The sequence below is a fragment of the Phascolarctos cinereus genome, unplaced genomic scaffold (assembly GCF_003287225.1).
Source record: "Phascolarctos cinereus isolate Bilbo 61053 unplaced genomic scaffold, phaCin_HiC Scaffold_7;HRSCAF=346, whole genome shotgun sequence".
In the NCBI taxonomy this organism is placed as follows: Eukaryota; Metazoa; Chordata; class Mammalia; order Diprotodontia; family Phascolarctidae; genus Phascolarctos; species Phascolarctos cinereus.
The window spans coordinates 177685411-177706682 of record NW_027556180.1 but is presented as its reverse complement, the minus strand read 5'-3'; the positions used below and the strand labels follow the sequence as shown (position 1 = coordinate 177706682).

Genomic DNA, 21272 nt, shown 5'->3' with positions numbered 1-21272 from the left:
AGGCCTATGCAATTAATCATATTTTTAACGCATACAAATGATGACGGTTCATGCCTTATCCTTCTAGATTCAATGTTCCTTGTGGGTGGAGACTGGCATTTTTCTATTCTTTGTATCCCTGGTAACTAGCAACCTTTGTTACATGTAGTAGGTCATTAGTGAATGTTTATTGAATTTGCCCCTCAGAATAAAGAGATATTATTCTAAATTATGTTTTTTGTCTCCTCACTGTCATTATGTATACCTTATCATTGCTGTCATTTCTGCCATCACTTCTAATGTTTTTTTCTTCCTTCTTTTTTTTCCTATCTTTTCTGTCTCCTTTGGCTTCTTGTACTTACTGGTAGGCCTTTTATGAACAATTAACTTTTATGAACATTAACAATTAGAATACTCTTTTCCTTCTTTACCAGAAATAAATAAATCAGAATTTGTAGGGTATAATATTCTGCTGTTAGTTCTTTGGGAGATGCAATGTAGTATAATTGAAAGAGCCCTGGATTCAGTAAGGAGATCTAGGTTCAAATCTCAATTGTTATCATTATCATGATTATACATATTTGTTGTAGATGGTTGTTCAAAGATTAGAGATGTGGGGAGTGGAGCTATTTTAGGGTTCAGAGTTGTTTCAAAAGCCTGAATGTTTTACTATATTGTAGAAGTAGATACAGTCCTAATTGGGATTTAATAAATGAACATTTTAAGTCTTGATATGTCTTTCAAAGCAAGGACAGATTTTCTGCTTGAGTATTGGAAGGTTAACATTTAAGAATCTCCACAGAAAATTTTCCTAAAGGAATTAAGAACCAATAATGTAACTCTTAAAATTTACCAACATTTTGGTTCAGGGTTTTTCTGCACATGACTGTTCCAAGCATAGAAGTAATCCAAGAAAGGCTTCTGGTATTACTTTCATGTTGGCAAACACTACCCTACTTGCATCATAAGTGTTTTATAAAAGATGACCAAAAGTCTTTATTCAGTTTTAAGCGATTAAATCTTAATTAAACTATTGAGACCTAAAACTGCACAAAGACTTGGAATACCCTGTATAAGTGTTAGGTATCTTACATACAAAGACTTGGTCCAAAATGTAACAAAATGGAAAACAAATTTAACAGAATATGTCTTTTTTTTTTGATATAAATTGTGCAAGTCAAAATATATACTTGTAATCTACAGAACTTTATTTTGATGAATTCTCCATTTAAAATTAATTTAATTTTGTATTTTTTATTTAAGACTCACAACCACCTCTCTTCCAAAGAATATACATCCTTGTGCAGGTTTTTACAGCTGTAATGATTTAGGCTGGCACTTGTTCATAAGGATCAGTGGGAAACAAGTATATTTGTTCTGTATAAAAACTTGTTGAAATGAAAATTGTGAATATTTTTACATAACTTTAAAAACAAGTCAAGGTAAGTGCTGTGTATATTATCTAAGTCCTCTTATTATCTAAGTCCTCTTTAATGGTAAAAGCCAGCCTTCTCATTTTAGGCAAGAATAATGTATTGATACTTTCAAAGAACCTTTAGTTTTACCCCTCTGCGTGGCTAAAGGATGCCCCTTTTTAAAAGTTTAAATATGGCATATATTGGGAAATATGGAATATAATGTATGATAAAACAGTTAAAATAGTTCACATTTTAACGTGGTCCTTTCTCGTGTTCTAGGAAGTGTATGGAATGATGTTAGACCTAGACAAACGCTCAGATGACTTGAGAGCCAAAGGTCTATTGCCTCAAAAAAATAAACAGTAAGTTTACCTCTTGAGTTAAGATACATACTTTGTATTAAAATTTGCAAGTTTTCTAAAGTTTAAAAATTACGTATTACTTAAAAATTTATCATCATTTGCGTCCAAAATGTTAGGTGATTTTTACATGGAAGGATATTGCAGTTATGATTTGATACTGACTTTTAGTACTTGGATCTTTGATTTATTTATATTTCATAGTTAAGACAGGGGTTTATAATACTTTGTTTTAATTTATCCTTTCTTCTATGAACATAATGTACACTTTTAAGTCCTGTGCTTTTTTTTTTTACTTTTGAGTGTATCTTTTGATGTAGAGATTGAGAAGCCATGGTAGACTAGCTCTGTAAACTTTAATAGAATTTTAAATCTGCCCCCTCTTTTTATATTTTTGTGCATAAAGTCTTTGAATATACCTTCGTGTGATTTTGCATGCCAGTGTCTTTATTGCCCTTGGCACTGCATTGATTTTTTTAGCATTTGCTAAATAACCTTAATTTTTAAGTACTTTTTTGTCCATTTATGCTTCAAGTTTGATCCTAAAGTAATTTCTAATTATAAAACAAGCAAAAATGAATTTTGTAAGAATTTAGGATAGCCTTTAATTGCAAATATATTACTTAATTCCTTATTTGATTCTTGATACAGTAAGATAACTAAAGGTATAAAGATCTCATTCTTAAAGTACATTGACAAAATGGTAACACCTTAAACTAATGTAAGTTGCCTGATATTTGAATGAAGTCATACTCTTTTGTGGCATAAAAATGTTTGTCTGAATCATGCATGATTGTATGTGTGGTCCTTTGTGATATAACTCTAATTGCATGGTTAATTAAAATGAGAATATATGTGATATTTTAACAGAGACCTGATTGGCAGCAGATGGCTGATTAAGGAGGAACTAGAAGAAATGTTAGTGGAAAAACTGTCAGCTCAAGATGTAAGTAATTAATTTTTTTAATTTAAGGGGACCTGTGTCATAAGAAAGCAGACACATGTGGTATTTAGGAAACCAATAGAAATATTCCTCAGAGGCAGGTTCTCCTAAGAAAATGTTCCTCTTTTTAAAAAATTTACAGTTACTTTCTGCCTTGGTAAGACCTTATCTGTGGTTAGAAAAATGGCATGGGTCTTCTCCAGATAATCTCTTCACTAGTACTCCTAACATCATCTAATACTTTGAGTGCAGTAGATGTGATTATTCACATATAAGCCTGTTACATTAACTAGTTTGTGTTGGCTAGCAGTAAGTAGTAAGGTACTGTTATATACAATAGATAGGTTAAAAAGATGGGGGGGAAACTTTGTGCTATCTGTGGTCTATACTACTGTATTTTTTATTATTTCTGTCTTTTATTACATGCTGTTAAATCTTTCCGTGGCTATATATATATCTGTAGGAAACCTTATACTATACTCTATAGTTAGTAGTTTATGTTTCTTCCACACTCAAATCTGTCAGAAGGAATTCTATAATTCATAAACTGAGAGAGGGCTGGACGTCAAATTTAGTTATCTAGCTTCTATGGCTTCATACAAAACAAATGATATTGTGAAAAATACAATTAACACTTCACCTTCCCAAAATATAGTATGTGTGTTATTATATTTTCACTCTAGGTTGAATTATTGTTATCCTTATTGATAAATTGAGTAGAGGAATAGAGAGGTTGTGGCTTGCTTAATGTCAAGAATTTGGTTAGTGTTAAAACTAGACCCTGTTTTCCTTAGCCAAAATTACAATTCAGTTCTGGCACTCTTGGAGCTTACTTTAAAAAAAAATCTGCATTTCTTAATTCTTTAGGAGGATCATTTCATTGTTAGCTGCATTTTCTTGCTGCCTTGCACTTTATGAGCATATATTTTCAAATTTTTAGGCATTCTAAGGCATACCTTAAAATATATACCAATGTGACTTCTATACCTTCTAGTGAGGGGGACAAACTAAAATGTGGAAGACCCAGCAACTATTTCATCCCTTAGTTTCACCAGTAGGACCAAGTAATCTCTGCAGATGCCAGATATAGACAAAAGAAAAGAAAGAAAAGGGAAAGAAATAAATGATAGGAATTGAGAACATAGAAGAGAAAATAGAACTAAATCCAACTATGAAAGGGATGACATGTTGATTATCATAACACTCTTGGTTGTCTATCTTTGACATTATCGGTATTGTTTCATACATCACTAGGAACCATTCAGAGTTGTAACATAACAGAATATTGGTTCTTGTGGAAATGCTTTTGGTAATTTTTCTATGTAAATTAATGAAATTTTTAAATTCGAAAAAATTTTGTAAGAATTTTTTGAATTATACAGGGCAGAGTTATCCATATTTTAGGGAGTTCATGTAACATTCGTTTGATTTTGCATTAACACTTTAGAGGTAAGTTATTTTGGCTTCCATTTCTGAAGGGTTAATATCAAGTTGTTTACTTTCTAATCACATGTTCAAGAACTATTAAAAAAAACTCACAGAGTAGCAGGGATAATTTATTTCAAGAGGTTGCCCTTTAAGTCAAGTATCTCTTGAATTTTTAAATAGCTTGATTGTTCAGTTTTAAAGGAAATCATAAACATTAAAGGAACACAGCTTGAACAGGCAAAGATATATTTACCAAGTGTATTATAAAATATAATTTGAGAGGTACATTTTCATGAAATCAAACTGTTTCCATTTTAATGTACATAACTTATTGGAAAAGACTTGCAAAGCTTTTCTTGATTTAATTCTAATAAAAGAATTAGAATCACATTTAAGATCACCCATATGTTTTCTTTGAAAATTAATAGAAACATCATTCTAACATTATAATGCTGTATTTACAAAAAGGTTGTTTTTTTCTTTGAGTGGAACACTTCATTGTTTGTTAAGGAAAGGGTTCGATATTTTCAGGCCCCTAGAATAAGATGCATCTGCATGCAGCTTTAAAAGCAGCATGTGGATGCAAAAGTGTCATCCTGTCACAATTCATCAAGAAAAGCAACATAGGAAAGATCAAGGATATAAAAATAGAAAATTTTAGCAAATGCAATTACACTTGCATCTTCTAATGAATTTTTATTGTCTACAGCATATGCGGTTCATTCAACAACTCGAAAGGTTATTGACATTGCCATGTGGTAGCACTGAAGAAGAATACATACACAAGTTTCGCAGAACTATACCTGTTCAGTCCAAAAAAAAGCTGATTCAGCCTCTACAATATGACGAACAAGGAATGGGCTACAGCAGCGGGGAAGGTAGTGACTCTCTTTCAGTTACGAGAAGATAACCTCAGATAGAAAAATAACTTTTTCATTTATCTTCCATTCCTGATGTTGATTTAACATTTCCCTAATTCTTAAGATTGTGCTGAAGATCTCAGAAAAAACTGTACATAATAACATCTCAAGGGAAATATGGACATGTACCTATAATATTATATGAATCTGTTAATGTTATACACATCTGTTTTTCAGCTGACAGAGCAAATAAAATATTTAAAATAAATCTATCTTCTGTAAAGTGACTATGCATAGTGAATCCACATACCCACTGTGGTGAAACTTATTTACTATGCATTTACAGTAAACTTACTATCTTTAATATCATCCTAGATGTTTTTTCTTTTTTATGTATGTGCAGCCACACAAAGTAACTTAGCAGATTTCATTAAGCACTAGACAGCAGAAACTACAGCACTTTTTTGAGTCTTCTTTTAAACTTCATGTTTTCAACTTTGTACTTGTGATTTTTTTTCACTTCTATAGATGGTTCTCTGAAAGACATTTTTTACTAATAAATACAGTTTTACTTTTTTTTACTTTTTAAAAATTTTTTTGTTAACTGTGAAATACATCTGAAAAAAGATGTACAGAAAACAGGAGACTGCCCTGGGTTGATGATGGTATAGTAAACTTTTTTTTCCCAAGTAATGATTTCAGGGATGAAAAATAAAAATGTAGTTCCTTAGATAATTTAGAAAACTTTATCAAGGTAATCTGCCCTCTTCTAGTTGAATTTAATGCAAGGATTATTCAGCATTATATATTACTTTAAGAAATACTTCTTTGTACTTTTAAAAAGTCCAAAGCAGGGGCAGCTAAGTGACGCAGTGGATAGAGTATCAGCCCTGGAGTCAGGAGGACCTGAGTTCAAATGTGGCCTCAGACCAAACACTTGACACTTACTGTGTGACCCTGGGCAAATCACTTAACCCCAGTTGCCTAAAAATAAAAATAAATAAATAAAAAGTCCAAAGTGAACTTAAGACTCCACTAATAAGATTTTTCTATCTTTAAGGCAAAAGAAAAACTGCAAAAGCAAAAGTAATAGTTTATGAACATGGAAGTGGAAGAATAAAAGTGAATGGAATAGATTATTTGCTTTACTTTCCAGTAACACAGGACAGGTAAGTTCTAGTTTTGGCATGTTGTTTAATATGAAGCTCCTTTGATCACTTTCAGAGTAAAGGGTTCTCATCTTGTGCTCCTGAGTCATTGGGGTTTTTTGGTTTGTTTCTTTGCTTTTTAGTTTTAAAGAAAGATGAATTCATTGAACTGAAGAGAGCAATTTTCAAAATTTTTATACAGTTAGCTACTAAAATTCTTTTTTCTTTTTCTTTTTTTGGCGAGGCAATTGGGCAGCCACCTAGCTGCCCCTACTAAAATTCTTCGTAAGATATTATTAGAATTTAGGTATTCTTAGAAGCTGCCAATTTCATCTTCTTATGCTGAACCAGTGTCCACAAAAAATATATTTCTGGGGGCAACTAGGGTGTGCAGTGGATAGAGCACCGGCCCTGACGTCAGGAGGACCTGAGTTCAAGTCCGGCCTCAGACCAAACACTTGACACATACTAACTGTGTGACCCTGAGCAAGTCACTTAACCCCAATTGCCTAAAAATAAAAGTAAAATAAATATGTATAAAACAAATAAATAATAAAATAAAGTAAAATATATTTCTGCTTCTCTTAGTTCTAGAGAAACTTTGGCTATTTTAACTTGGCAGTAGTGAATTTCTTGCCACTTATTTCACCGGATGTTTTTCTTTGATTCCCCCAAATGTTAGAAAATATAGGGGCTTTTCTTATAAAATGGAAAATTCATTATGTGTTGAGATGGCAAAGAAATTGTCCTTTAGTGGCCAGGGATGATAGCAAAATCCTATGCAGTAATTAATGTCATTTTTTTTCTTGTGGCAATTACATTTTTTTCAGTTGTATATAATCTGTAAGGGAAATAAATACAAACAATAAAAAGATGTTGCTTGCTTGAGACACATCATGGTTGAGTAGAAAGAGCACTAGATTTGGAGTCAGGAAAAGCTGAATTTGGTTTCCTCTTCTGATTCCTGCTAGTTTTATGATGGATATTGACATGTTACTTAACCCCTTGAACCTGTTTCCTCAGGAGTAAAATGGAAATAATAATACCTGTGGCACCTACCTCACAAGGTTGGTATGTAAAGATTGAATACTCATAATGCAAACACTAGAGCACTATATAAATTTAATTCAAGAAGCATTTTATTAATGTCATTATTGATCATCTTAGACAAATTCTTTTTGAGCAAATCACTGTACATAAGGGTCTTTTTTTTCAGCCACTTAATAGTTTTTCATTAGCTGTCTTTCTAAACTCCTACTTTCATAAGACATCCAAGGGAAAGTGAGGTTATTCACTAGAATAGAAGTTCTGATTGATTGATCCCATATGTCCTAACGCTTTGTCTGCTCTGTTTTTTAAACCATCTTGGGTTATACAGTCAAATGAGAATGCCAGGCATCTGTTCCCAATGCTTACATAAGGGTGTTACCCTTTTAATCCTCTATAAATTTCTCAGCAGGACTTAAGTTCAATAAAAATTTCATTATTTTGTTTCCTATATCAAAAAACATGTCATACCCTAAATTCCATTGAAAATAGATGTATGGGTAGAAATATGTTTTTAGGCAGAGTTCTCTTTCTTAGACAGAGATCTTTTCTTATGCTGCTTCTTTACAGGATAAATCTCCAGCAGCAGATTTGAAGTTTTGTCAGATCTGTTGCTTTCCTCTCAGCCACTACAGAGCTTTTATAAATTGTTGTCAAAGGCCATGTAAGGCTATTTTTTGATTTGTTCAGCGATGACAGCCAACTTTCCATAGGATGTCCAGGCATCATACCATATGATAGTCTCCTGACCACCATCTAGCAACTGACTAACTTATACGAACCAAATGTCTCTCTGTCTGTCCTTTTGATTCAGTCAGTTAAATAAGCAGGAACTTACTTGAGCACTTACCATGTACAGAAGATGGTGCCAGTGTACCGGGTTTGGAATTTTTTAAAAGGCAACTCGAGACATAGTTGTCAGAGGGAAAAAGGCCTGAGGACCTGAGATTTCTGTCCTGGCTTTACCACTTAATAGTTGTATGATCTAGAACTCCTTTCATTTTGTTTATCTTCAGTTTTCTCGTTTATAATAAGAGAATAATAATAAAGCACCTATTTCACAAGGTTTTTGTGATGAACATACCTTGTAAAATATGACATAAATATGAATTGCTGCTGCTATTATATGACACTTTATCCAAAAAAGGCAGATTCCAAATAAGTATACTAGGCCTGAACCTCATTTGCATGTAACTTAGGAGCTCCCAAAGTCTTCACATCTTACAGTCAGTTCACATCATATCTTAGCCTTAGAGTCCTTGGTGCTCCAGGTTTGTTTTTTGTGGTGATGGTAGCTTTTTATATTTAATTTTTTAAAGTTCTGAACTTAAATGCACACAAAATACGCTCATTTCCATGTACACAGCAGAACACAAAAGAGATTGTACATAAAATCATTAATCTTCATTTTATGATTTTTTTTTAAAAAAGTAATAAACTGAACTAACTACTTTAAAACTATCCTTATCTGTGCCTCCTTCTGAATTTTCCCTTCTCTCGTGTGCCTTTTAAAAAATATTCCAGTGGCTTGCTTTTTTGTCAGTTTAGTTACCAGTATCCTTTCTCTCTCCTCTCCTTCCCTCCTTCCTTTTTTCTCCCTTTCTCCCCCTAATAAGAGAATTGATGATCTTTGTTTGCCAGTGAATTAGCAACTCATTGTTTATAACCATGTTTCTACTTTTTATCAGTTATCATTGAAGTGAGGTATTCTTAATTTTATTATAGTCATTTTATATTTTACAAGTTTGTGTAAATTACATAGGTATTTAGTTCCTAAAACTCAACCTTCTTTCAAATATTTTTTTTCACTGAAGGGCAGTTAAGAACAAGGCAGAAGTTATTACTTAGGTTAGTACGTCTTATGAAATAAAACTATAAATAACACCCAAATTAATTTCCTGTAAATTCCTGTAAGCAGAGAGTCACATATCTAGAGTTTAAAGAGATCTCAAAAGTGCCTAATATCCAATCTGCTCATTTTACAGATGTGGAAACTAAGGACCTGAGAGGTCCCCAGAGCCACATAGGCATTGGCAAAAGGGCTGTTCGGTCTCAGGCCTCTCAATTCTAAAACCAGCATTTAAAAATGTTCTGGAAATCTCATTGGATTTGGATTCAGGCAAGAACTGAGTTCATATACTGCCTCTTTGAACCTTCTTTATCTAGAAAATGGGAATAATAATACTTATTGTACCTATCTCATTAGGTTTTTGTAAGAATCAACTGGGGTAGTGTATATAAAGTGCTGTTAGAGCCAGTGTGGCTTTATATATAGTGAACCAGCCACAAAATCAGTAGGATCTGGGTTCAAGTCTTATCTCTCTTACATCTTGGCTATGTGACCTTGGGTAAGTCATTTAGCCCCTCAGAACTCTAGACAACTCTGTAAGATGGACTTCCTAACCTGGAAGTTCTCTATTCCTATGTAAAGTGCTATATAAATGTGAGCAATTAATATAGGTAATAATAGTTTGTCACAGTTCAAGCTCAATAACCTAAATTTATTTAGCTAGAAAATGCACATCAAAGTGAGATAGAAAAGGCTAGTGAATATCTGAAACAGTAATGTGGTCTGGGAACCCCTAGGCATTCCCTAAATCTTTACAGGGGGTCTATGCAATGAAAACTATTTTAATTAATAATAAGACACTTTAATTTCTAATATGGTAAATATCAATAAATATAACTTTTATAACTGAAAGCTCTTATGCAAACAAAAACTCAATTTTTAAGAATGTAAAGGGGTCCTATGACCAAAAAATTTGAATACTGCTGATCTAAACCATCCAGAATAAATGGTCTTTTATCTTCCTGAAGAACTCCAAGAACAGAAATTCCACAACTTCCTTTCTATTCCAATGTTTTGATATTCTGGAAGTAAGAAATTCCTTTATGCCTTTTTATATGTTTCTGCAGGCAATAGTAAGTGATTAAGTGTCATTGACTGTCTAACTGCACTGTTTTTATAGTCCTGCCACAGTGTTTGGCTCTTCCATTTTGCCTAAAAATTCATGCTAAAGCTTATATTGGGGAGAAAAACAACAATCTTATTTCTTATCAAGACATATCTACTTTGATCTTTTTGCCATAGTTACCTCCAGAATTCTGCCACAATGGCCCAGGGCCCAGTATTTCTGGAAAATGTTCTTCAGTGTGTCTTTTGAAGTTTTTCTTCTCTCTACCCTCTTTGTGATTATTCCACTAATATTCTACATATAGCACTTGCTTGGGTATCCTTCTGTCATCTATCTCGTAACCATAGTTGTCCAGTAATAAGCATCGCTTCAGTTCTAGAAAGCAAAACTGACAGAGAGAGGAACCTAGCTAGCCTGCAGCAATTAGGAATGATATTGCTCCTTGTAAATAAAAATGTTGAGTGGATTTTGAAGCAAAGTAAAATAAAAAGTTAAAAGTGAGCTCATAATAAGTTTTACAAGTGCAGAGACATGTCTGGTCTAAGTTTCTACCTCTTCTTGACCCAAGCAGAGTGCTTTATGCATAGTAGGTGCTTAATGAATGTTTATTAAATGGAATCGGGCTGTTTTCTTTTTTAAATCTCATTTAGACAAATATTAATTGAAATGGCTTACCCTAAGGTTGTGCATTAAGTCACTCAGTACAAAAGATAATGCTACTAAAATGGCTACAGTTGCTTCATTTTACAAAGCTTATTAAGGTTGTTAGTTCAGACTAAAGGTAAAAGTAATATGAGATCTAATATATAAGAAAGTTGAGTGTCATCATTAGTAATTGTGCAAACTAATTATATAAAGATCATTATATATAGTAACCAAAGACGATGGTTTTATACAGTTAACTCAAAGCATTTTATGATCAAAGCATAAATATAATTTTATTAATCTAATTAGTTGTTTCAAAAAATAAGTCTTTATAGATTCTCTTAATCCTTACAAAATTCTTGTGGGATAAGGAAGAGACAAGTTTTAGTGACTTTCTGCTATTTACATTTATAAGCTCAAAAAAGCCAGGTGATTTGCCAGTACTTAGAAGAACCAGGAATAGAGCCTCAGTTGCATGCTATTATTCTGTAGGCCATACCATACTTCTTCCTGTCATGTTAGCAGTTTTACAGTTCACTTTAATGTGTTAAATAACAGGCATAAAAAAAGATAAAGTGTTGATGTGCATTTATTTTGTGCATACGGAACTAACCTGTGCTTATTTTAAAATATATTTATATCTGTATATATATTGACAGAGAACAACTGATGTTCCCATTCCAGTTCCTCGACCGACTTGGAAAGCATGACATGGACTGCACAGTCTCAGGTGGAGGGAGATCTGCCCAAGCAGGGGCAATTCGTTTAGCTACTGCAAATGCATTATGTAGTTTTGCCTCTGAAAATGAAGTAGAATGGATGAGACAAGGTATGAACTTAAGAAGGCATATTTTCACAGTAATACCAGTTTACTTAACTTTTTAATAATTGTATGAGATTAATAAGAAAATAAATTTTTTAAATATTTGGTTTTATGGCAGCAACTTTCACACTTCAAAGTTACAACAATAATTTTTGGTCTTGATTTCTACCAAAGTAGTAAATTTGCGTTATTAGGAAACTGTCAGTTTAATTTTGTTAAAATGTTCCTTTGCCTGAAGGTTTTGGAAATATATTTTGATCTTGGGGCATGCCCATTTGCCTTGTATGTTAAGCACGTAACTCAGCTGTATTTGTGAGACTATATTTGTCTGTTTCCCGTATTATTGTGATAAAAGTTTCTGTTGACTTATTGTAATATCTTCATTATTCTTTTAAAAATTAGCAAATATTTTCATTTTACCATTATGATGATAGCTGGAATTTAATTTTCTTCACCTGCTTTTACATATTGTTTGAACGTTTATTACCAGGGCTATAGATCTAGGAATCCTTGTACATTTTGGGAAAAAATACACGGTATTGGACAACCTCATTTATTGGGACCTTTGGAGTTTGTGGTAAACTTATTTGGGCCTAAGGCAAGGGTAATCTTTATGCTGTTCATGAAAATGATTTGTCAAACGAGTGATATTGTATTGCAAGCAAACTGCTGTGTTTTATCTATTTAATTTTATTGTAAGTATCTTAGAATATCACTTGAATATAATCAATTAATTTATCAACCATATACATTCATTAAAATGATAGAGTATCAATTCTTGAACACTTTTTGTTAGTCACTTGACCTTGTTACTTATTAATATATGTAATAGCACTTAGCACAGGACTTGACACATAGTTGGCACTATATAATGCTTATTCCTTTCCTCTTACCAACTATCCTTTTTTTTTCCTAATTTTTGGATCAGATCTATGATTTCATTTGGGAACCCACTATGAGAAAATTCCCATTGTCTATGTAGATCAGCATGGTATTATTTTAGAGTTGCCTGGAACACTGAAATTAAGTCAAGCTATTAATGAGAGAGTGTGGATGGTGGAGAGTGCTATCTGCTAGGAAAGAGATGAAAGAATTTTGTGCAAGGATTTGCCTTTTCAAGGAGAAAGGCCACCTCTTCATGTGAGATGGGAGTGAAGGAAGAGATAGTGGTGGAAGGAGTCTGATTGAAATGAGATGAGGAGGGGATAAAAGGGTTAGAATTTTTCGTGATTTTTTTTTTCAGTGAAATATGAGGTAAAGTTCTCAGCTGAGAGGGTTGCATGGTAAAGGGGGGGGCTTTGGGAGATTTGAGGAGGGATGAAAAGGTTTGGAGAACCCTCTAGAGTTGAATGGTATAATGAATCAATTACGGGGATATAAAAGGATTGCCTGGCCATCTTTCTGCCTATTCCACCAGCAGTTAGGGGCCAGTTGAGATTGTGTATCTTTAATTTGTAGTAGATCGGTCAGCTCGGTTTCATGATTTTCTAAAGCTGTTCAGCAGCACATGAGTAGGAGCAGTCCAAGACTGAGGCTTGATATGGCAGTATCAGTAATAGGATAAGGGGGCAGAGGATTAAAAAGAAGAATATAGTATAGAATTAAACAGGTTCACCAAGAGGTCAAAACAGGAAAGGGAAAATATAGCCTGGGAAAGAATTGAGGGGGTAGAGAGATTGGAGGTGACAGCAAAAACAAAGAACAAAAGGGTTAGGAGTTGCAAGGCAGGGGGAGAATTGGAATGACAACAAGTTATAATCAGATAAAGGAATTTCAGAGTTCATGAACATAAATGTGGAACACTTGTGGATGGTGACAAGGTCAGAGGTATGATCACCTCAACTACCTTACTTTCTGGATTGGGACTTGATATCGTGGGCAGGTTGCACCTTTGAATAGTAGGGCTTCATTTTTATTGTGATTTGAATTATATGGAGCTGGATGATATATACTTGTGTTCATCAAAGACCTTCGGAGTAGCTCTGGCTAGTGATTTGTGGGGGAGTGGGGGGCATTGTTATTCAGAGAAAGCCCTCATTGGTGTCCTGGGCCAAGCCCAAGAAGCCCCTCTGGGTCAGAGCAATGCTGCTTGTAGGCTCCAGGTGCCTCTCATTGGTCCTTGGTCCCTGAGCTGGCAAGTTTCAATGAGTTAGGCTCCTGGGTCAGGCTGTTCTGGCTCAGTGCCTTCTCTAGTGACTACAGACTTCTGGCTACATCTTTGTGTGGACCTGAGTTAGGAGAATGCATTCGCTGTGGTTACTCCCTGGATTTCTTGCTCGTTACTCAGTCTGACGTTCTTTTTTCTTTCTTGCTGGATTAACTGTGGGACAGAGCTGGGCTGTTCTATTCCTGCCACTTTGCCATTTTAAGGAGGGTCTGAATTAGAATTTTTGACGAGAGGTAGCATGTTAAACTAAATACAGAGTTGGCTTTGGAGTCAGGAAGGTCTGGTTCAGATATTGCCTTTGACGTAATTGTGGCCCAGGGTGAAAGTTACACCTACAACCATGCAATGGTTGTCTTGCCCACCTTCCTCTTGCCCCTTTTCCATGATTGCACATGTATAACGAATACCAAATTGCTTACTGTCTCAAAAGATGGGGGGAAGTAAAGGAGGCAGGAATGGGGAAAATTTGGAACTCAAAATATTTTTTAAATGAATGTTAAAAATTGTCTTTATGTGGAATTGGGGAAAAAATATTATTTTTAAAAACCACTGCTGCACATATTCCACACCTGTCATATTAAATCAGTCACACTGAGATTTATATATCTTTATTAATCTTTAGTTATAGTTTTTGAATGGCAGCTCACAAATGCGGTTTTATTATATGTTGGGGGGGTGTTTATTGATTAAACTTTTGGATGCCCCAGGTGACTCTCTAAAACTAGGAGTTTCAGAACGGCTGCAAATCTGTATTGGTGGAAGGAGTTTCCTCAATGGAAATTTCCTGTACCAGCTGAAATCCCAGGCACATCTGGTTCTCCACTCCCCACAAAAAGAATAATTGATCTGAATTTGTCTCTCTTCATTATCTTTTTCCCCAATACTTACGAATTGCATTTCATTCACCTTCTTCCCTATTTAGGCAACATGTAAGTCCCATGATTCATAAATTTTCATCTTGTGTTACAGCTGGTCTGCTGACTCCTGATCCTCGTGTCAAAGAACGGAAGAAACCAGGCCAAGAGGGAGCCCGAAGGAAATTCACCTGGAAGAAACGCTAAGTCTTATTCAGAGAAAAGGATTGACTCTGCTGGGCAGCACTTTTCTTTTTTGATATGTGTAGTTTATTTTCAAACTATATGATGTCAATATATACAACTATATATGTCAATTATACACATACATATTACTATCCAGCCTGTCTTTCTTTATTTTTAAAATCCTCTTGAAAAATTATTTTAGAAACATATTTTATAGAATATTAGAACTGAAGGGAATTTTAGAAAATATCCAATCCAACTCCCTCATTTTGCAAATGAGGAAATTGAAACCAAAAAAAAATTTTTTTCATTACTTGATACCTTCTCCCTGTCTCCCCTCTCAAACAAAAAAAATTCATTGCCTGCTGGAAAACTTGAGTAATGAGCATCCCCTTTACAAAGCTGCTTTTCAGGGCCATATTTGAATCTTTTTCAGCTTTATAAAGTCTTCCCAAAGAACTTACATCCTGGTTGCATAGGCTTTGATAATTCCACATAAGTAGGACTTTTGGGGAAGCCTCTAACTATAATGTTTGGAAAACTTTTTACTTTAATAGAAAGAATGAATGGAAAGCATTTATTAAGCACTTACTATGTGCCAGGCACTGTGCTTTAAGCATTGGAGAAACAAATATAAAAATAAAATCATCCTTCTCAAGGAGCTTGTATTCTAATGAAGGGGGAGAGTAGTGGCCAGGGAAGGGAATTGTGGTCTGAGAAATCAGAAGTCATGGAAAGGTGGTGAGTGGAATAATAAAGCAGTGCATTAACACACCCTTCCAGAAGCTATGATAGTGGTGATTTGATTACAGTTCTCAGGGAAAGACAGAAGGGAGGGAATAAATAGAAAGGTGTGGGAAATGGCTAAAGATGAGAATTCATGGTCCCAGGGAGTACAGAGAGGCTGCATGGCCTCTGATGTGAAATAGGAACAGCAGGGCAGGAAAGGCCTGGGTGAAGATAAGGATGTGTGGTCCCAGGAAGCACATAGCCGAGTAGCTTAGGAAGAGTGCTGGAGTCAGGACCTGCATTCAGATTCTGGCTTTTCCACTTACCACTTGTATAACCTTGAATAAGTCCCTTAATTTCTCTTGAGTCTCAGTTTCCTCATTTGTAAAACAAAGGTATTGAACTAGGTGATATTTGGGATTCCTTCTAGCTCTTAGCCTACAATTTTAAAAATAAAATTCCATTACACTGAAAAGATAGTCATTATAATAAAAAAATTTTCCTGTAAGTAGTCCAGAAGCTTAGTTCTGTCCATGTCATGTCCTTACAATACGTTCCACGGGCTCACTTTTGCCACTGGAATCAAATATTAGCTCCTGTTTGTCATTTAAAGCCCGTCATGATCTGACCCAAACCTAAGTTTCCAGTCTTATTACGTATCATTCCCCTTCATTCACACGCTGTGGTCCAACCAAACTGGACACCTTTCTCATACCTAGCACTCCACATTCCTTCTCCCTGCCTTTGTATTGGCTGACCCCCATGCCTGGAATTAACTCCCACCTCACTTCTGCTTAGAACCCCCAACTAACTTAAAAGTTTATGTTACTAAGTCTCTCTGAGCTCTACTTCATTTCTTCCCCGCTCCAACTATGCCTTCCTCCCAAAATTTTTTGTTTATATATACACATACACATGCATATATACACATGTGTATATACATGATATGTACATGTCATCTCCCCTAACTAAATTAGAAGTTTCTTCATATTTCCAACACCTCACTCATAGTAAAGTGCTTAACAAATGCTGTTGATTGAATGAATTAAAACACTTGTTGGCAGGGAACTGTGCTGCTTACCATGAGGACCACAAAGGTGACTAAGATACATGGTTTCTGGACTTTACAGTCTATTGGGTGTTGGAAAAATATGAAATCTTCAGGTGGGTGTTCTCTCTATTCAGAAACTTCCATCCATTTTTAATGTAGATTACATATGACAAAGCCATTAGGTGGCACTCTCAGAGTAGCTTACACATCTTTACAAAGTTTTAGTATACTAACTGCTATACAGACATTGAGTATGTGCAACCACAGTGAGGAAAAACGATGACCAGGCTCCCTTTTGAGGTGATACGAAATATATGCCAGAAAAATTGTGGGCTTTTATGTGAAGAAATTTTAAAAAAAAAAACCTGGAGATTATGAAGCAAAGGGAATGGAGGCTCAGAAAAGCCAAGTGAGTTACGTGCAAACCTACAAGTGAAGTAAAATCTTTTTGTGAAAACAATCCATCTCTATAGCAAATGTATTCCTTTTTTGTTTTCCTTGAACTCTATTGTACTCTAGAAAAGATTGAATCCTCTTCAGAGAAGGTTTCACAGTGTGAACTACATCAGCCTATGTCAAATAGGAAAAATATATAGAGATCTTCCCATAGTTTCATCTAATTTTCATTGAAACTTGTGTTTCCCTGAGCATGCTGTCATTACTTCATGAGGTTAACTATTCCTTAAAACTTTTCTCCAGTACCGACCTGGATTTCATTTTTTGTAACTGCAAAATGTCCTTTGGGGTGAGAAGGTATGTTTTGCCCTGCGTGAAGGTAGTATTATATTAATATTCCATATAAATTTTACCTTAACAAAACTAATTACTAAGCATTGAAGACTCATGCAAGCATAAATTTTAATACTCTTTCTGCCACCCAATCTTTGGGTGACCTTGGGTAAGACACCCTCCTGTTTCAGTTCCTTAGCTAAGAAATGTTGATAATAAATTCTCATTGCCTTCTTCTTAGAGATATACAGTAGAGTGGACTATCAAGGCTTAATGAATGACTACTGTATACCCATAGCTGTCCTAGGTACTGTGAGAGCCACCTTTCATCGAACCTTATAATTCAGTTGGGGAGACAAGATTAAGACAGAACAATAGCATGTTTCTGCAGTAATTTCCTCAACCAAAATACTATGAAGTACTTGGTGAAAGAATTTTTATTTCTCACCACACAATTAGAGAGTAAATCCTGAATCATATGGTACAGAAAAAAAAATCATGGAAATTCAGAAAATGGAGGGGTTAATTTGCGCTAAAGTATTCAAAACTTCATGGAGGAAGTAGAACTTTGGTATTTCCTTCACATACTTTTATACACACAAGGATACTCTCAATATAATGTAGTTCATTCTCTTAAAAATTTTTATGGAGATGAGAAAGGAGGTATGTGATTTTCTAGTTAGAAGTTTTTTCAATAATCTTTTTTTGTAATTTTTTAAGGGGACATTAACCCTAAAGAATTTGTGGGTCAAACAATAAGTCACAGGAACCATAATTGAATTAAAGATAATAACAATAAAACAATATACCAGAATTTGAGGGCTGCAGCCAAAGCAGTTCTTAGGGGAAAATTAATAACTCTATATGCATTCATCAACAAAATACAGAAAGATAAGACCAACAAATTTAAAAAGCCCAATTAAACACCAAAATGGAAATTCTGAAAACAAAAGAAGAGATAAACAAAATGGAAAGCAAAAAAAAAGTTGTTGAGGTGTGTAGTATGCTAGTAAAACTAATAACCTAAATGAAACATGAAATATAAAATGTCTTAATTAACAGGGGAAAAAAGTTGAATAAAGCACAAATGAGCTACCAAAGGAGAAAAGGGGATATAATCAGGTGTATTTACAAGTAAATTCTATCAAATATTTAAAGAACAATTAATTCCCATATTACATATGCTATTTGAAAAAATATTAAAAGAAGTTCTACCAAATTCCATCATTTGATACAAATACTGTTGTGATGCCTAAATCAAAGAGACAGAACAGAGAAAGAAAACTATAAACCAATATCAGTGATAAACATTGATGCAAAAATTTTAAATAAAATAGTAGCAAAGATTTATACACTTAAGCCAGGTTGGATCTAAACCAGGAACGTAAAATTTGTTCAAAATTAAGAAACCTATCAATATAATAGACCATGTCGATAACAAAAAATACAGTTATATCAGTTGATACAGAAGAGTAACACCCATTCTTGTTGTGCACACATGCACGCGTGCAGGTGCACAGACACACACACACACACACACACACACACACACACACACACACACACAAATAGAGGAATAAGTGGACCTTTCCTTAAGATGGTAGGTGGTATCTTTCTAAAACCAAGAGCTAGCTTAACATTCCACTAGCTGTATCTGCCTGTATCCACAAGTAGCACAATGACATTGCTCTTTATCAGTAAGTTTTTGAGCCTCTACCCTTCTTTTTTCCCCTTTAGTCATTTTTCCCTTGTTTAGTCTAGTAGCATCTTTCTCGTACTCCCTGATATTTCAGAGATCACCCACAGAGGCACAGCAATCACATCTGTCAATTCTTTGTCCTAGGAAATAGTTTCTCAGAGCCTCCTGACATGAACTCATTGAGGACAACTAGAAGCTTTCTCAATTCCTTGTCACTTATCTTGAGTTTCTACTCCTTGCCAACTGTTTTTTTCTGTCCTTTCTAGTTTAAAGATCATTGCTGGGAGGAAAAGTCAGAAGCAAATTCTTGGTTCACCTTTTTCATCATTCTCTGTTACCACAACCCCATCATCTTGAATAATGGTCCTACAACTCCTTTGATAATCCTTTTTGCACCCAAACATCTTAAAAGAAATCCAACAAAAATAATTTTTGTCATCCTCATTCCATACTTTAGAACTCTTGACATTACTCTTACAAAATCATATACTTGTTTATATCAGTCTTCCATTATTTTGTGGGTGTCTTCTACAAGTCTCTTTTAAATCTGTGTACCTTTCCTGTTTTCCACTCAAAGGATTGATTTCCATATGTATTTTCATAATTTCATTCTTTTGAGCTTCCCATAACTCTTGTATAGTTTTAGACCACTGGCTCCTACTTGCCCTGCCCACTTGCAGAATAAAGAAGAGTCAGCTTTATTCTACATTCTGTTGTCCAAAGGAAGAGCAGGAGTGAAGCCAAAAGGTCTCTGCTTTCCTGGCTGCTAGGTAAAGAGAACAGATATAAGAAGCCCCTGCTCTTCAACACATCAGGGAGTGAAAGAGAGTAAAAGCAGGATTTAAAAGCCTCTGCTTTCTTGCCTGCTGGGTAGACAAAGAAAAGAGAACCGAAGTGCCCGAAGCCAGCTACTCAGCTCCACAGGAAAGAGAGTGAAGGAGATCATGAGAATTGACCAGCTCCAGAGGAGATACCTCAGAAGACCTGTATTTTTTTTAAAAAGTTTTATTTATATATTTTGTTTTTGCATTGCCAAAATACCCTTCCCAGAGAGCCATCCCTATTAAAGACTTTAATAAAACAAAAAGAGGAAGAGAGAAAAAAATCAGTAAACCAACAAGAGTGGGAAAAAAAAGCTCACATTATACACAAAATTCCACACCTGTGGACCTGTCCTGTCCCACACTAGTCACCTTTACATGTGAAGTTGAGAAAATCTTTATTTTTGAATACTTTTATTGATAGCTTTTGTTCTTACATCACCTAAATTTCCCCCTGAATTCTTCCCACTCCTCAGAGACCATTTTATATAACAATGAACATATTAAAGGAAAAAAAATTAAGGGGGAAAATCAGCAAAACCGATTAATCCATAGGAGAAAAAATCTGGAAATAGATGTCATATTCTATACCTGTGGACCTCTCATCCCTGCAGGGCAGTTGTGGAGGAAGATGGGGGAAGAGAATAGTGAGAAAACACTTTAAAGCTTTGCCTGTTTTCATTCTAGTTAGGTCAAATGCCAGAGCCCCCAGTTCTGCTCAGGTCCTTGGGGTTTATTGGCAACACAGCACCAATCTCTTTTTTTTTTTAATTTACTTCCATAAGATTTTGAGTTCCAAATATTCTCCCCATCTGTCTCCTCCCCCCCACCTCAAGATGACGTGCAGTTGGATATAGGCTCTACATATATGTTCATATTGAACCTATTTTCACATTAGTCATGTAAAGAAAAACATCTTCTCTTTTCCAAGTTCTGAAGACAGTCTGTTTCTTGTACATGAGGAACCTTGTACCTGTTACTTTAGATGTTCAGTGCTCTTCTCTTTCCTTCTCTGTATTACATCCTTCACCCCCAACCTTCTGGCATAGGATAGAGTTCCCCTCTGACTCTTCATTTGAGTCTTTTTTTGTTTCCTTCTTGCAATACTTCTTTCATTTTCTTTCATTTTTTTTTGGGGGGGGGGTTAAGTGACTTGCCCAGAGTCACACAGCTAGTGAGTGTTATGTGTTGGGATTAAGTGACTTACCCAGAATCACACAGCTAGTGAGTGTTATGTGTCTGAGGTCACGTTTGAACTGAAGATCCTCCTGACTCCAGGGCCAGTGCTCTATACACTGCGCCACCTAGCTGCCCCTTTTTTCATTTTCTTAAGAAAACTTCATTCTCCCTGATAACCTAGAAAATTAGAGATTTAATAATTGCTAGTATTTAGACTGTCTACCAGCTTTCATTTTTTTCTACTAGAACAGTTAACCAACTTCTTTTTTTACTTTTTTATTTAATATTTTAT

General features: G+C 34.8%; 1 protein-coding gene across 3 annotated transcripts in view; it reads left to right on the top strand.

Annotated features, from left to right (window-relative positions):
• Nucleotides 1–14924, top strand: part of MRPS9 (mitochondrial ribosomal protein S9) — an 81958-nt gene extending 67034 nt beyond the window's left edge. For 2 of the 3 annotated variants that reach the window (XM_020987908.2, XM_020987907.2), the window contains exons 6-11: nucleotides 1677–1759; nucleotides 2627–2702; nucleotides 4837–5005; nucleotides 6048–6156; nucleotides 11402–11571; nucleotides 14702–14924. In XM_020987908.2, coding sequence (XP_020843567.1) covers nucleotides 1677–1759; nucleotides 2627–2702; nucleotides 4837–5005; nucleotides 6048–6156; nucleotides 11402–11571; nucleotides 14702–14793 — 699 coding nt within the window. In that variant the 3' untranslated portion in view covers nucleotides 14794–14924. Of the gene's footprint in view, nucleotides 1–1676; nucleotides 1760–2626; nucleotides 2703–4836; nucleotides 5006–6047; nucleotides 6157–7158; nucleotides 7203–11401; nucleotides 11572–14701 lie in introns of those variants that run through there. The other variant, XM_078147373.1, reaches the window with a different exon arrangement.
• Nucleotides 14925–21272: the final 6348 nt, after the last annotated feature.